At 41.1% G+C, this 11,290-nt stretch overlaps 4 protein-coding genes across 5 annotated transcripts in view; 2 read left to right on the top strand and 2 right to left on the bottom strand.

Moving 5' to 3' along the window:
• The window catches only part of LOC113202235 (uncharacterized), a 39,027-nt gene extending 38,248 nt beyond the window's left edge, over positions 1-779 (top strand). Inside the window, exons 5-6 of the mRNA XM_052268030.1 lie at positions 9-427; positions 719-779. Coding sequence (XP_052123990.1) covers positions 9-427; positions 719-779 — 480 coding nt within the window. The remainder of the gene's footprint in view (positions 1-8; positions 428-718) is intronic.
• A 122-nt stretch (positions 780-901) lies between these two features.
• LOC113202210 (probable ATP-dependent RNA helicase DDX52) lies at positions 902-4,474 on the bottom strand. Of its 2 annotated transcripts, none has more exons than XM_026416320.2 (12): positions 4,269-4,474; positions 3,459-4,013; positions 3,216-3,367; positions 3,019-3,122; positions 2,860-2,932; positions 2,579-2,782; positions 2,407-2,497; positions 2,199-2,321; positions 1,945-2,095; positions 1,773-1,848; positions 1,507-1,671; positions 902-1,428 (listed from the first exon to the last, which is right to left on the bottom strand). In XM_026416320.2, the coding sequence occupies exons 1-12, from the start codon at positions 4,353-4,355 to the stop codon at positions 1,134-1,136; spliced, it is 2,076 nt and encodes a 691-aa protein (XP_026272105.1). In that variant the 5' UTR covers positions 4,356-4,474; the 3' UTR covers positions 902-1,133. The 2 variants fall into 2 exon arrangements, with proteins under 2 accessions (XP_026272105.1, XP_026272104.1); XM_026416319.2 differs by having other exon boundaries at positions 3,459-4,016; positions 4,269-4,473.
• A 711-nt stretch (positions 4,475-5,185) lies between these two features.
• Positions 5,186-7,175, top strand: LOC113202212 (uncharacterized). Its single transcript, XM_026416322.2, has 7 exons — positions 5,186-5,682; positions 5,755-5,853; positions 5,953-6,114; positions 6,209-6,345; positions 6,423-6,561; positions 6,725-6,854; positions 6,942-7,175. The coding sequence occupies exons 1-7, from the start codon at positions 5,365-5,367 to the stop codon at positions 7,043-7,045; spliced, it is 1,089 nt and encodes a 362-aa protein (XP_026272107.1). The 5' UTR covers positions 5,186-5,364; the 3' UTR covers positions 7,046-7,175.
• LOC113202211 (signal recognition particle receptor subunit alpha homolog) lies at positions 7,171-11,038 on the bottom strand. The gene is made up of 12 exons (XM_026416321.2): positions 10,824-11,038; positions 10,431-10,628; positions 10,182-10,359; positions 9,950-10,100; positions 9,707-9,845; positions 9,470-9,621; positions 9,237-9,381; positions 8,961-9,152; positions 8,706-8,877; positions 8,476-8,603; positions 8,222-8,398; positions 7,171-8,128 (listed from the first exon to the last, which is right to left on the bottom strand). The coding sequence occupies exons 1-12, from the start codon at positions 10,938-10,940 to the stop codon at positions 8,003-8,005; spliced, it is 1,875 nt and encodes a 624-aa protein (XP_026272106.1). The 5' UTR covers positions 10,941-11,038; the 3' UTR covers positions 7,171-8,002.
• Between the last annotated feature and the right edge of the window lie 252 nt (positions 11,039-11,290).

Here is an 11,290-nt window from a genome sequence, read left to right on the forward strand (position 1 = left end):
CGGGCCAGTTCTTCCCGCGAGCATCGCTGTCGCACAGCTCGTCCAGCAGGAGGCAGTCGAGAGCCAACCTGCCACGCCACGCCGCGCTCGTCAGCAAGAAGTCAGACCCTTACCAGAGTAGCGCCAGCATGGCAGCAAGGGCCGCCAGCGAGGCGCTGTCCGTCAAGAAGTCCGCCGAGATCGCCGCGCTCTTCACGGGCGTCAAGATGAGTCAGACGACGGACATCGTGGCGACGGCGCGCAGCACCGACGTGACAGACAGCAGGGACAGCAGCACCACGGCAGGGGACGGCGAGGAGCTCCTGTACAGCTCGCTGGACGGCCACACCAGGGGCCACGGCCTCAGTCAGCGGCCCGCGGGCGCGGGGCCTCGCCAAGGAATGTACCTTAGCCACACAGTCGGCAGCAGCCTAGAGAACAGCCTCGGGTACTTGCCCTGACCGTGGGGACCACGGGGCTGCCAAACAAAACTCAGAGAACTCACAAGGATGCAAATCTCAATTTATTGGGTCGTTGTAAAAATGTTCCGCAGGAACAAATTTAAAACCACGATCTAAAGTAGAAAGACAGGCAGATCTGTGAATTTCACTCTGTTTTGGTAAAAACCTATGAGCAAAATTGTTCAAGAGAATGTATTGACTAGTGATTTAATTTATAAAGTTATGTATTTAAAGACAGTATCTTAAGAGCAGAATTTATACTCTAATTTATTATGTAGTCTCTTTACTGTGATGGGTATGACTGACAAAACTGTTATTAAAAAACACAAGTGCAAATGATTTTTCAATTTTAAAAAAAAAAGTGAGCAAGAGGAGGGATGTGAATGTGTTCATTGCCATTGTCAAAATGTAGTTGGACAGATAGTGAAGTCATTCAGTAGTAAAAGTGTAACGCCTCCTAATGAAGTACTTCCTTATAATTGATATTTAATAACAAGAAACTGCAGAGGTTTATACACTTACCGAAACAGATGGCTAGGAGAGTAAATTATAAATGTATCAAAAAATTAATATAATAGGATAAATTTGTTGAAAGAACATGTATGGGCTGTTCCTTTCCTTCAGTGGTAAACAGAGGTATCAAAATGAGAATTAAAATAAGAATGTGGCTTTACATTAAAAAGCTTTGATATTTCAATTTGTTTCATTTTTCTTCGTTCTAAATTTCATTTTCTTTCCAGGGGGTTTACCCTTAGTTGACTGTTTTCCGTTATTTGACTGCTTTCCATTAGTTGACTGCTTCCAGTTCTTTGCCTTAGATGACAGTTTTCCACCCTTTGAGTAATTTGACTTATTGCTTTCAGACATTTTCCTCTTTTTTGTATCAGCTCCTTCATCATTCTCAGCCTTCCGTTTCTTTGCTTTGCTTGGTTTGGCAGGGAGAGGTGGTAGACCTTTCTTTTTTCGCTTGCCATTTTCTATTTTAGTACTGAAAACAAAAATGATTGCATTAAAATGTAGAAAGAATAGCAAGAAATCTAAGGAAAACAGAATGTTGATGACTTACTGCAGCCACTCTTGTTTCTGCTTTTCCACCTTTGGAACAGTGGATATACTAGCTCTTTCTGGTGCATATTTCTCTCGTTCACGTTTTGTCTTCTTAGACACCTTCTTCAACTCAAGCATATACTGAGGCACATCACAGCCAGAGTCTTTCATAACAGTTGCAATACTGTAAAATGGCAAAATCAGTAGAAAAAATATATTTTAGAACAAATGAAGGATTGCACAACACGGTAATGAAAACAAAGGAGCAGCCCAAAAAACACTCACCTCCTCAAAATGGGCGAATCACTTGAAGTGAAAAATGTTACCGCTTTTCCTTCACGACCAGCACGACCAGTTCTCCCTGAGGATTAAAAAATCAGTCTCAATTAAAAATACATACTTAAAAAAATGCTATGCCAGGATATAATTTTCAGATTTTAATGGAAAAATAGATCACCTATTCTGTGGATGTAAGATACAGCAGATGGTGGAAAGTCATAGTTCACTACCAAGTTAACACCTTTGAAATCAATACCTCTGCCCATCAGCTCAGTACATATAAGTACCCAGATTTTCCCTTCTCTAAAGCTTTTAACAACATTATCCCTCTGCAAATACAGAATAGAAGTCGTTTAAAAATTAGAGCTCACATGCACATTTAAAATATGAAAAAGAACAGTAAAGATAAAACATTGAAAAAACTTTTTTTACCTGCAGTTGAGTTCTGTCTGCATGAATTACATCAACATTTATTCCATCATACAATAGCTCAGAGAATAATTCTTTTGCTCTCTCTTTTGATTGAACAAAAATAAGGACAGGTGGTTGCAATCCCTAAGGTGAGTAAATCAAGATAATATTTCAAACAAAAAAATTAATTAAATTTAAAAACACAAATATCATAAACAGTCTTTGGTACCTTGCTTATCAGTTCTCTCATGGCTATAAGTTTTCCTTGCTCACTGCCAACAAACACTAGTTCTTGTTGTACTTTATCAGCAGTTGTATTTCTACACAAAATCAGGGGAAAAATTTAAAGGTTGTTCAAATTCCAGCAAATCAAATGATCATTGAAAGAGAAACTGACTCACCTATGGCCGACAGTTACAGCAATTAAACCCGCAAGATTCTGCTTACACCACTTAGCTACATGAGCACCATGTGTTGCACTAAACATGCCTCTCTTGATATTTTGGGAATCACAAGCTTGATAAATAGCTGCTAGCTGGTCTCGAAAACCCCTGGGACCAGCTTCAAAGAGCTTATCTGATTCATCTACAATGAGCCATCGAACACTAAGAAAAAAAATCAGAAGATTAAGTAAACTAATCAGTACTATTCAACCAGTCTTGGTAGTTATAAAATGAGTTACCTTTTCAAAGATAGCACAGCAGGTTCTTGTTTTAACAAGAAAACCAATCTGTTAGGTGTAGTTATGAGGATGTCTGTAAAAATTGAATCATACAAATTAACATAGATGGATACAATTTTAAACATCCCTAGTGAAAAATTTAATTAAAAATTTTCTTACCAAACTTGTTAGTTTTTTCCAAAGTAAGTTTAGCATTGGATAAATTCACTTTGCTAATAATATGTATATTTAATCCTGAATTTTCTGCAAGACGCGAGCATTCTCTGATCGAAAAGAAGTAAGGGGTAAATTGTAAATATAGGTCAAACATTGTGTAAGTAGTGGTAACTTTTTGATTTCTATCTGTTTCTTTATACCTGTAAGTTTGCCTTGCTAACTCTCTTGTTGGACTCACAATGACAGCACGGATGCCATCATGGCGCAGTCCTCTCAAGTGATGTAATAAAGGTAACAAGAACGCTGCCGTTTTACCAGATCCAGTGGGTGCACAAGCCAAAACCTGACGGTTCTGTAATGACAATTTTCAAAGGCACTCTTTTACATAATGTAATTGACACACGCCTGCCCAACAACAAAGTATATGGAAAGCCAATACAGACCTTTAACATGATAGGCCACGCTTGAGATTGAATTGGCGTAGGTTCTGTATAACCTGACTTCTTCAAGTTATTAATTAAATTAGCTGATACTCCAAAACGGGCCTGAAGTTCATCAAATGACTCAACAGGTGCTGGAACGCCATCACCACTAACTGATAGTCGGAGTTTTTTCCTTAATATGTTAACTTTCTCTTCTTCTTGAGCTTTTAATTTTTCTTCAGGCGTAAGCTTTTTCTTCTTCTGTTTCACTGGCTTAGAGTTTGTGGTTTTGATGGCCTTATCCGAGGACATATTACCTAATAGAGTGATAGGTCCATCAATCGAATTGTCTGCATCCGAGTCAGAGTCATCTTGAGTCTGAGAACCATTTCTTTTTCCATTACGATCTGAGGATTTATTAAGTTTGTCACTGTTATCACTGTCATCGTCATTTTCAGTCTCTGAATCAGAATTCATCTGAGAGTCGTCATCTGAGTTTGAACCATCACCAGGGTTCATCCATTCTTCGGCAGCATTGAAATCCTCCTCATCTTTCACTGCCACAGATTCAACTTGCTTCTGAAACAGAAAAAAAAATTATCAATGACACAAATTGACACATTTTTGACAGAATAAACCCTTCCAAAATGATATTCACAATGGACGACTGGCACGTAACTTCAGCACTGTTGAGTGCTAGAGAAAAATTCAATATACGGCTCAGAGATTGTTAAGAACAAAAAGTTATATCATAATCAGCAGAGAATATTGTGCAGTAATAAATATAACCTACACGAACACGTTATGTTCGGCGCACTGCACCTTACTAACCTCTGTGCGAACTACGGGCTTGCTACGTTTGTTTTTGCTAAAACGTACGCCGCTGGTCAGTTTCCTGAACAAATCATGGGCGTCCATGTTTAAAGCGACTGAAAATGACAATGGTTAAGTACTTTTGGAACCCAGTAACATAAAAAGAAACATAACCAAATCTACACCAAAACAGATTTTGGAGAAGAAATGAGCAGAAAGAAAATGCAGGGCAAAGAGATTCAGGTTGTCCAACGACTTCATTTGCAAGGAATGTTGTCGAATCAAAAATGCAAAGAGAAGGACTGAGATCGTTGAAACGAATAATAATTCAAATGTAGTAGTAATTTGAAAATAGCCGTATTCTGCCAGTTTCAGAGCTGACTTGACTTCTGGCAGTTGGGGGAATAACCAGAAGTGTAAAACGGTGGCGACCCTGCCGGAAGTAAGAGGACTATCAGACTGGCCCAAATTTAAAAGTAACGCAAGTCGGTTTGGAATTAAATCAATCAACAATGAAACTCATTAACGGGCCAGACGATGAGTTTTTCCAAAGCCGATATTGAAATCTGAACAGGACGGGAAACTATAGGCCTAATGCGTAAAAGCTAGGGTCGAAGAAGATTAGTGAAGGTCCTCCAGCGATTCTACTGCTGCGCGCTGTGGGGGGGGGGGGGGCGACGATCGATAACTCACGGGCTGTTGTACATGGTGTACATGGAAGCACCGGGCACCGGGTGACAGAAATGACAGCATTCCTTTCGCACCAACGTAGAACAGTACCTTCGGCAACAGCTGGTCTAAGGGTCTTCACCGCTCCCACCACTCCGCCGCGCGCCACCCATAACCGCGGCCGTTGTTTCTCAGCTGTTTGTTTTCCAGCGCACGTTCAGGCCCTCTCCAGCCGGCCGTGGTCACCACCCCCAACCACGGCTCCACCCCCAAACAACAGCCCCCGTGTCCCCAGTGTGGACGTGGCAGCCCTTGTTGACGGTCTCGTCGCGTCGCCTGCTCCATTGCACACCCAACTCCGCGTGTGCCTCTGTCAGGCTCGATCGGTCCTCGTAAGGTTGTGCGGAGGTCCGCGAGTCGCGGGGTGATTCGGAGATAGTCAACCATGGCCGGGGAGAAGGCATCGAAACGCCGGAGTAGCGCCGTGCACCGGGACATGGCCTACGACGAGAAGCTCCGCGTCCTCGACGAGGAGCTCGTGTCCTTCCACCAGTACTGCCAGCAGGCGGGCTTCACGCCCGAGGAGATGGCGGTGATCTGCGCGCCGCTCGTGGACTCGGTGCGCGCGGCCAAGCTCCGCTCCGCCGCCAAGACGGGCGCGTGCATGCTCGTGGCGGTGGGCCTCATCGCGCTGCTCGCCAGCAGCACGACCGCCAGCCCCAGCCTGCACTTCACTGCGCTGGGGAGACTGGTGATGATTAAGGTGGGTGTCTATGGGTCTTCCCTGCCATCTTCACGGGTGTGCTGAGTCTTATGCCGTCTCCTTGCTGTGCAGGTCCTGCCCTTCTGGGACTGGACGTCCATATTCTACGAGTCGTGCTTGGTTGCAAACCCATTCTTCGGTGCACCGTCCTTTGCAGAAGAAGATTGCGTGGTGAGTAGCGTCGATCATTTTTCATGGATTTTCGACGAAAAAAAGCGTCGATTACTCATCTCCATCAACATCTTTCTGACCGCCATTTTTTTCGCGAAGGCCTGTGAATCTCTAAAGCACGTAGACCGCCTCAGCGACGTGTCCTACGAACATCTCCTGGACAACTACCTGAGCAGGGACGCACCTGCCATCGTGGTGGACGCCATGGAGGCCTGGCCCGTCATGACCACGGACCACTTCTACTTCGACAACGTCACGCAAGTGCGTTCCTGCTGAACGGGGAACAAAGCCCCTTTCCCAGAACGTTATATATAACGTTTTAACACTAATTGATGTGCACGATTTCAACTCACAGATCTACCTGGAGGACGACAAACTGATAGACACCGTCCCCTGCATCCTAACCAGCAACTTGCGCACCGGTTCATCTGACTTGCACGCCTTTCTCAAACGCATTCGGAATCCTTCGGTCGAAAAGTGGTTCGTTCACTGGTGAGTGATTAACTAGGCTCGATAGAAAAATATTCAGGTTGCAGCGGGTAATGTAGCACACAAAAACTTCGTTTCAGGCAAAACTGTGACATCCATGCCGTGAAAGCCCTCCGCAGAATGTACCAGCGACCATACTTTCTGTCCAACTCCGTGTCACCGGCCCACTTCAACTGGGTGCTCATGTCTTCCAACTACAACACCAGCGTGTACAAGAAGGTGAGCTCGCTTACGCTAACGCCTGCGGACGGTGGGGTAGGCAGCCCCGCAGCGCAGCCCTGCCTCGCGGGCTGGCCTACCTCACGCCTGCTTCCGTGCAAAGACAGAGACAGAGACAGCTTGCATCCCGACACACATTTCATTTCCCAACTTTTTTTCCAAGGTTGATCCGGACTCGGGATTAATTATGCTGGCACAGATAAGGGGATCCACCTCGTTCCGTTTGACTCCGCACAAAGCCTGCAACACATCTTGTTCCGAGCTGACTGGCAGCCTACATGAAGGAGAAATGCGTAAGCTGTCTTGATGGCTTCAATTTTGTCTTGCAAAAAAAGCAGACGATTTTGAGCAATATCAAATGTTGCTTTTAATATTTGCAGTGGTCTTCACCAACTTCATCTGGTCATTTGAGTACTATCCTGGAAGAAGCCTGGATAATGTGGCAATTCTCACTGAAACAGTGTGGGATGAAAAGATCGTCTGAATGATATCTAAATAACAAAACTAAAAAAGGGCCATTTTAATGCACCTCAAATAATGAATCGTCATTGTATAGTAGGTATAACTGGCAAAAGCTGAATTATATAGTAGATTGGCAATCAAAAACAGTTTAATTTTTATGTTTTCAAATTTATTTCTGATCTTAAAAGTAACAACTTACAACACATGCTATAAAAATATCAACAAGAAATTGTTTTCAACACCAATATTTAACAGTCTCAATACATAAAGTGAGCCGCTGGACAAGATAGTCATAAAAAGCTTGTCAAGAGAAATAGTATTTTTAAATGAAACAAAAAAGTCGATTGAACAGATAGATAAGATTTAAAATCTAATCCAATGAGAAAAATTGGAGAAGAGTGAGGATGGCAAATGGTTCTTACTTGCTACCCTTATAGAATAGAAAAAATAAGAACATGACATGACACAACATAAACTTCAAAAACAAAAGACTTTGTACAGTTAATCACAAATATTTCAGCAAAGATGTCTTAGAGATTAGATTTTGGGGAAATCAGACACATGATAATTCTTACCCATACTTCTTAACATCTTACTTTTGAACAAAATTTTACCCCACTGTCTTATAACAGGAATGACAAAATTACAATTTTGATTGTAATCAAAATTTAAACCATCCCAGCCAAGCTCAACATACAAAAATGAAACTGATTCCGTTTTCTTTTGTTTGCTACTTCAAATCAAGCAAGTAATGCTGCACAACAAAATCATCACACAAATGAGGCTTCTTAACACATGATGTGAGGGAAATACTTATAAATCTTACAGATGAACTGTTTAAGTGTGCACTCCATTAACACGTTGAGTCCCAGGGGGGTCCCCTTTTACATGCTATTGTGGCCATACGTGTGGTGTGTGGTCATGTGGGACTCAACGTGTTAAGAAACCAATAATACAGGAAATGAGATTGAGGGAGAAATCATTTCATGAGAGCATGTACCACAGCCTTGGCATTGAGAGACTTGAGGTCAGTATATGTTTGACCAGTACCAACAAATACAATAGGCTGACCAGTTATGTAAGTCATAGATATCGCAGCACCCACCTGAAATGAAAAACAGTGTTCAGAAAAAAATACACCCATTTAAAAGCTGCTTGTCAATATCTTTGACAGCAAAAATAATTTAAAACATCATACCTTATCATCAATGGTATCAAACTTAGTAAGTACAATGCCATCAATGAGATGAGGATTGACAGAGGATGAATTATCCGCCATAGCCTGGTTGAATTTCACAAGCTGATCAACAGCTTCATTGCCAACCAGGGCCTCACCAACAAATAGAACTAGATCAGGTTCATTCACTTTTACAAGCTGGAAGTTAGAACAGAGAAAAATATTAAAACAGAAAAATTATCAAGTATACGGGGCACTCTACTTCTAGTACATACCTTAGCAAGAGCAATCATCAAAGGACCATTATCCTGCATTCGCCCTGCAGTATCTATTAACACAACATCAATTTTGGTGTCTCGAGCATGGTTGATAGCTTCAAGTGCAATACCAGCAGCATCCTTGCCTACAAAAATTGAATATTAACATTAAAAATAGTGGCAAGAAGGGCATAAGTAGGTATGTCTCTTTACCAACAAAACATTTTGTGGAACTAAAAATAAATTACCATAGCCCTTTTCATACAGATTAACCATCTGTCGTCCGCCATGTTGATCTGGGGGATGAAGAGCATTCAAGTGACGAGTGTGGGTTCGCAACTGTTCTACAGCACCAGCTCGGAAGGTATCACATGCAGCTATCAAAACTTGTAGATTGTTTTCAATCAGCCAGAAACAAATCTAAAAAGAAAAAGATCATTAAATAAGATTGCTGAAATTAATGCAGATTCATAAAAAGTCCTATATAGTATGATCAACACTACCTTTGCTAGATTTGTGGATTTTCCCACACCATTCACACCACAAAAAGCCATAACATACGGTCGGCCTTGTTTACGGGCTTCCACTGCATCTCTTAAAATGTCAATGCGACGTCGAGGAGATAGAATTTGGACCAGAGACTCAGTCAAAGTGTTTTTCACAGTGGATGCAACAGTTTCAAAAGTACCAATAACCTGAAATACAAGACAATACTCATTTTCATCCTATAAAATCAGAGGTAAAAGTAGTTGTTGAAAGAAAAATTATAATGTGACTACCTTTCCCTCAAGTTTGGCAGCAACCGAGTCACACAATTTAATTGCAATGTCTGCTGCAACATTTTTGGAAATAAGATGATCGCGCAGTTTTTCAAGGCAAGGTTGCATTGCATCCCTGCTAAGGTTTTTGCTGCCAACAAGTCCCCTGTAAAAATTAATAAAGGTTTAAAAACTTTCAAATACAAATAAACTGTTTCCTTGAAAATTTAACAAAAATCTGCTATAAGAATTACCTGAACATAGAGAAAACACTATTACTTTTTGCAGCAGGTTTGTTGTTTTGAGTAGATTGAACTTCTTCTTCTTCTTCATCATCATCATCATAGTCATCAGAGTCACTCTCCACTTCAAGGTCCCTTATTCCACCAACCATTCGACCAACCAACTGGAAAAGATGATTTAAGAATATACAGTTATTGCAGTTGCAGTAAAACAATTCTGTGGAAAATTTGTTTGGCTTCAGCTCCTACATTTGATTCTGGAGTGAAATCAGATGTTGCATCCTCAGGTTTATCTTTGGAGCGATCGAGGTTGGTTGCATCCTTGGGACTTCCACTCAACTCCCAAACGCGTGGCTTCTTACCCTCCTTGCTTGGCTTTGGGCTTTTTCTGTAACAAATATTATCTTCATGAGGGAACTTCTACAGAGATTGAATTAAAATATTATTTGTTTGAGAGAATGTGTTAGCTGGCAGGTAGAAAATAAGCCTTACTTGTCTTTCTTCTTAGGGCCGGTACTCATTTTTTGAGCAAGACGAAGACGGTTTTGAATGAGGATATCATCAGACATGTCATTGCCATTGGCAATGGGAGATGGAGGTGTTATCAATTTAGTATCATCCTTTGTCGGTTCAGTTATTTTCACTGCAACAAACAATAAATGAACATTCTCATAGAGTGTAAAGTATAGATAATCCAAATTTTACATGCATCACTTTCTCTTACCTTTCTTTTGCTTGTTTTCCTTCTCGTCTCCTTTCCTCTCAATCATAGATGATACAGTTTTTTTGGATTTAATAGATTCTTCAAAGGTACGCATTTGCTTAGGCATTTTAGCCTGAGATCTTCCCCAGTCTTCGGCCATTTGCAACACTTTTTGGAATGATTTAGTAAATTCAAAATCCTGAAATTGGACAAAGAGTTATTGAGGCTGAAAATGTCTTGATATAATCGGGCAATCAATCTAAAAAATACCTGAAAGTATCTTCCATGTCGCAAATCCTCCTTGTATTTGTCACGGAACTCAAGATGAATGTCACTCAAAAATTTATCAACATATGATAGTTGCAATATTTTTTGAAATGCAACCACGAAAACTAGTTCAAACTCATTATCGAGCTTGTACTTCAATGTGAGCGAGTCATGATCAAAACTTTGATTACCTGTGCGCTCCTGTCAAATTGTGCCATATGACAATAGATAACAAAAGTGTTAGTATATAATTAAAACAAAAAGACAGGGGAATTATCAATAACAAAACTTTCTAGGAACTCCAACCCAGAGAGATGTAATGGAATGGCACATTAAATGATTAACATAACATGCTGCTCAGTCATCAATTTGGGTTAGGTTTTGCCTTATGCTTACCTGCAGTATAACAGTACGAATCAAAGCATTAACGGATGGCGTAAAAATTTGTTTGGTGCTTTGGAAGCACCATAAAACAATGCCACCTTTGCTAAAAATAGTAAAAAGGTCCAACATTTTGGAAACAACTAGTCGGTTCCCAAAACTTGCTGTCTTAACAGATGTTTACAACCGATTCACGCAGAAGAAAACACAAGACACACGTCACATACGTCACAGACTACTGTGATCGATAGAACAAACGATTGTCTCGAAAGAGCCTGTTCGATTTCCGGAGGTAGAGAGGAAGTGAGGAAGTGGGACGAATGGAGGGGGTTTTCAAATGAAATTCAAATACTGTCGCATACGCATCGCAAGGGCAATCTAGGCTTTAAAGCGGGACGAAGTCCGCGAAGAGACGCGAGATTAAGTGAAATGTGATATACAAAAATGGAACAGGTAAGAATTGAAAAAAAGAAAAACAATTC

This window comes from Frankliniella occidentalis, unplaced genomic scaffold, assembly GCF_000697945.3.
Source record: "Frankliniella occidentalis isolate FOCC.00 unplaced genomic scaffold, Focc_3.1 Scaffold63, whole genome shotgun sequence".
Classification (NCBI taxonomy): domain Eukaryota; kingdom Metazoa; phylum Arthropoda; class Insecta; order Thysanoptera; family Thripidae; genus Frankliniella; species Frankliniella occidentalis.

What these genes read in the sequence shown, in the direction of transcription:
- LOC113202211 (XM_026416321.2), bottom strand. Translation starts at nt 10,940, where the DNA reads ATGTTGGACCTTTTTACTATTTTTAGCAAAGGTGGCATTGTTTTATGG. An exon ending in TTCGTACTGTTATACTGCAG is followed by an intron (nt 10,629 to 10,823) that starts GTAAGCATAAGG and finishes ACAATTTGACAG; the next exon opens with GAGCGCACAGGTAATCAAAG. An exon ending in GACATGGAAGATACTTTCAG is followed by an intron (nt 10,360 to 10,430) that starts GTATTTTTTAGA and finishes GTCCAATTTCAG; the next exon opens with GATTTTGAATTTACTAAATC.
- LOC113202210 (XM_026416319.2), bottom strand. Translation starts at nt 4,355, where the DNA reads ATGGACGCCCATGATTTGTTCAGGAAACTGACCAGCGGCGTACGTTTT. An exon ending in TTAGCAAGGCAAACTTACAG is followed by an intron (nt 3,123 to 3,215) that starts GTATAAAGAAAC and finishes CTTTTCGATCAG; the next exon opens with AGAATGCTCGCGTCTTGCAG. An exon ending in GCTGTGCTATCTTTGAAAAG is followed by an intron (nt 2,783 to 2,859) that starts GTAACTCATTTT and finishes TTTTTTTCTTAG; the next exon opens with TGTTCGATGGCTCATTGTAG.
- LOC113202212 (XM_026416322.2), top strand. Translation starts at nt 5,365, where the DNA reads ATGGCCGGGGAGAAGGCATCGAAACGCCGGAGTAGCGCCGTGCACCGG. An exon ending in GGAGACTGGTGATGATTAAG is followed by an intron (nt 5,683 to 5,754) that starts GTGGGTGTCTAT and finishes CTTGCTGTGCAG; the next exon opens with GTCCTGCCCTTCTGGGACTG. An exon ending in CCTACATGAAGGAGAAATGC is followed by an intron (nt 6,855 to 6,941) that starts GTAAGCTGTCTT and finishes TAATATTTGCAG; the next exon opens with TGGTCTTCACCAACTTCATC.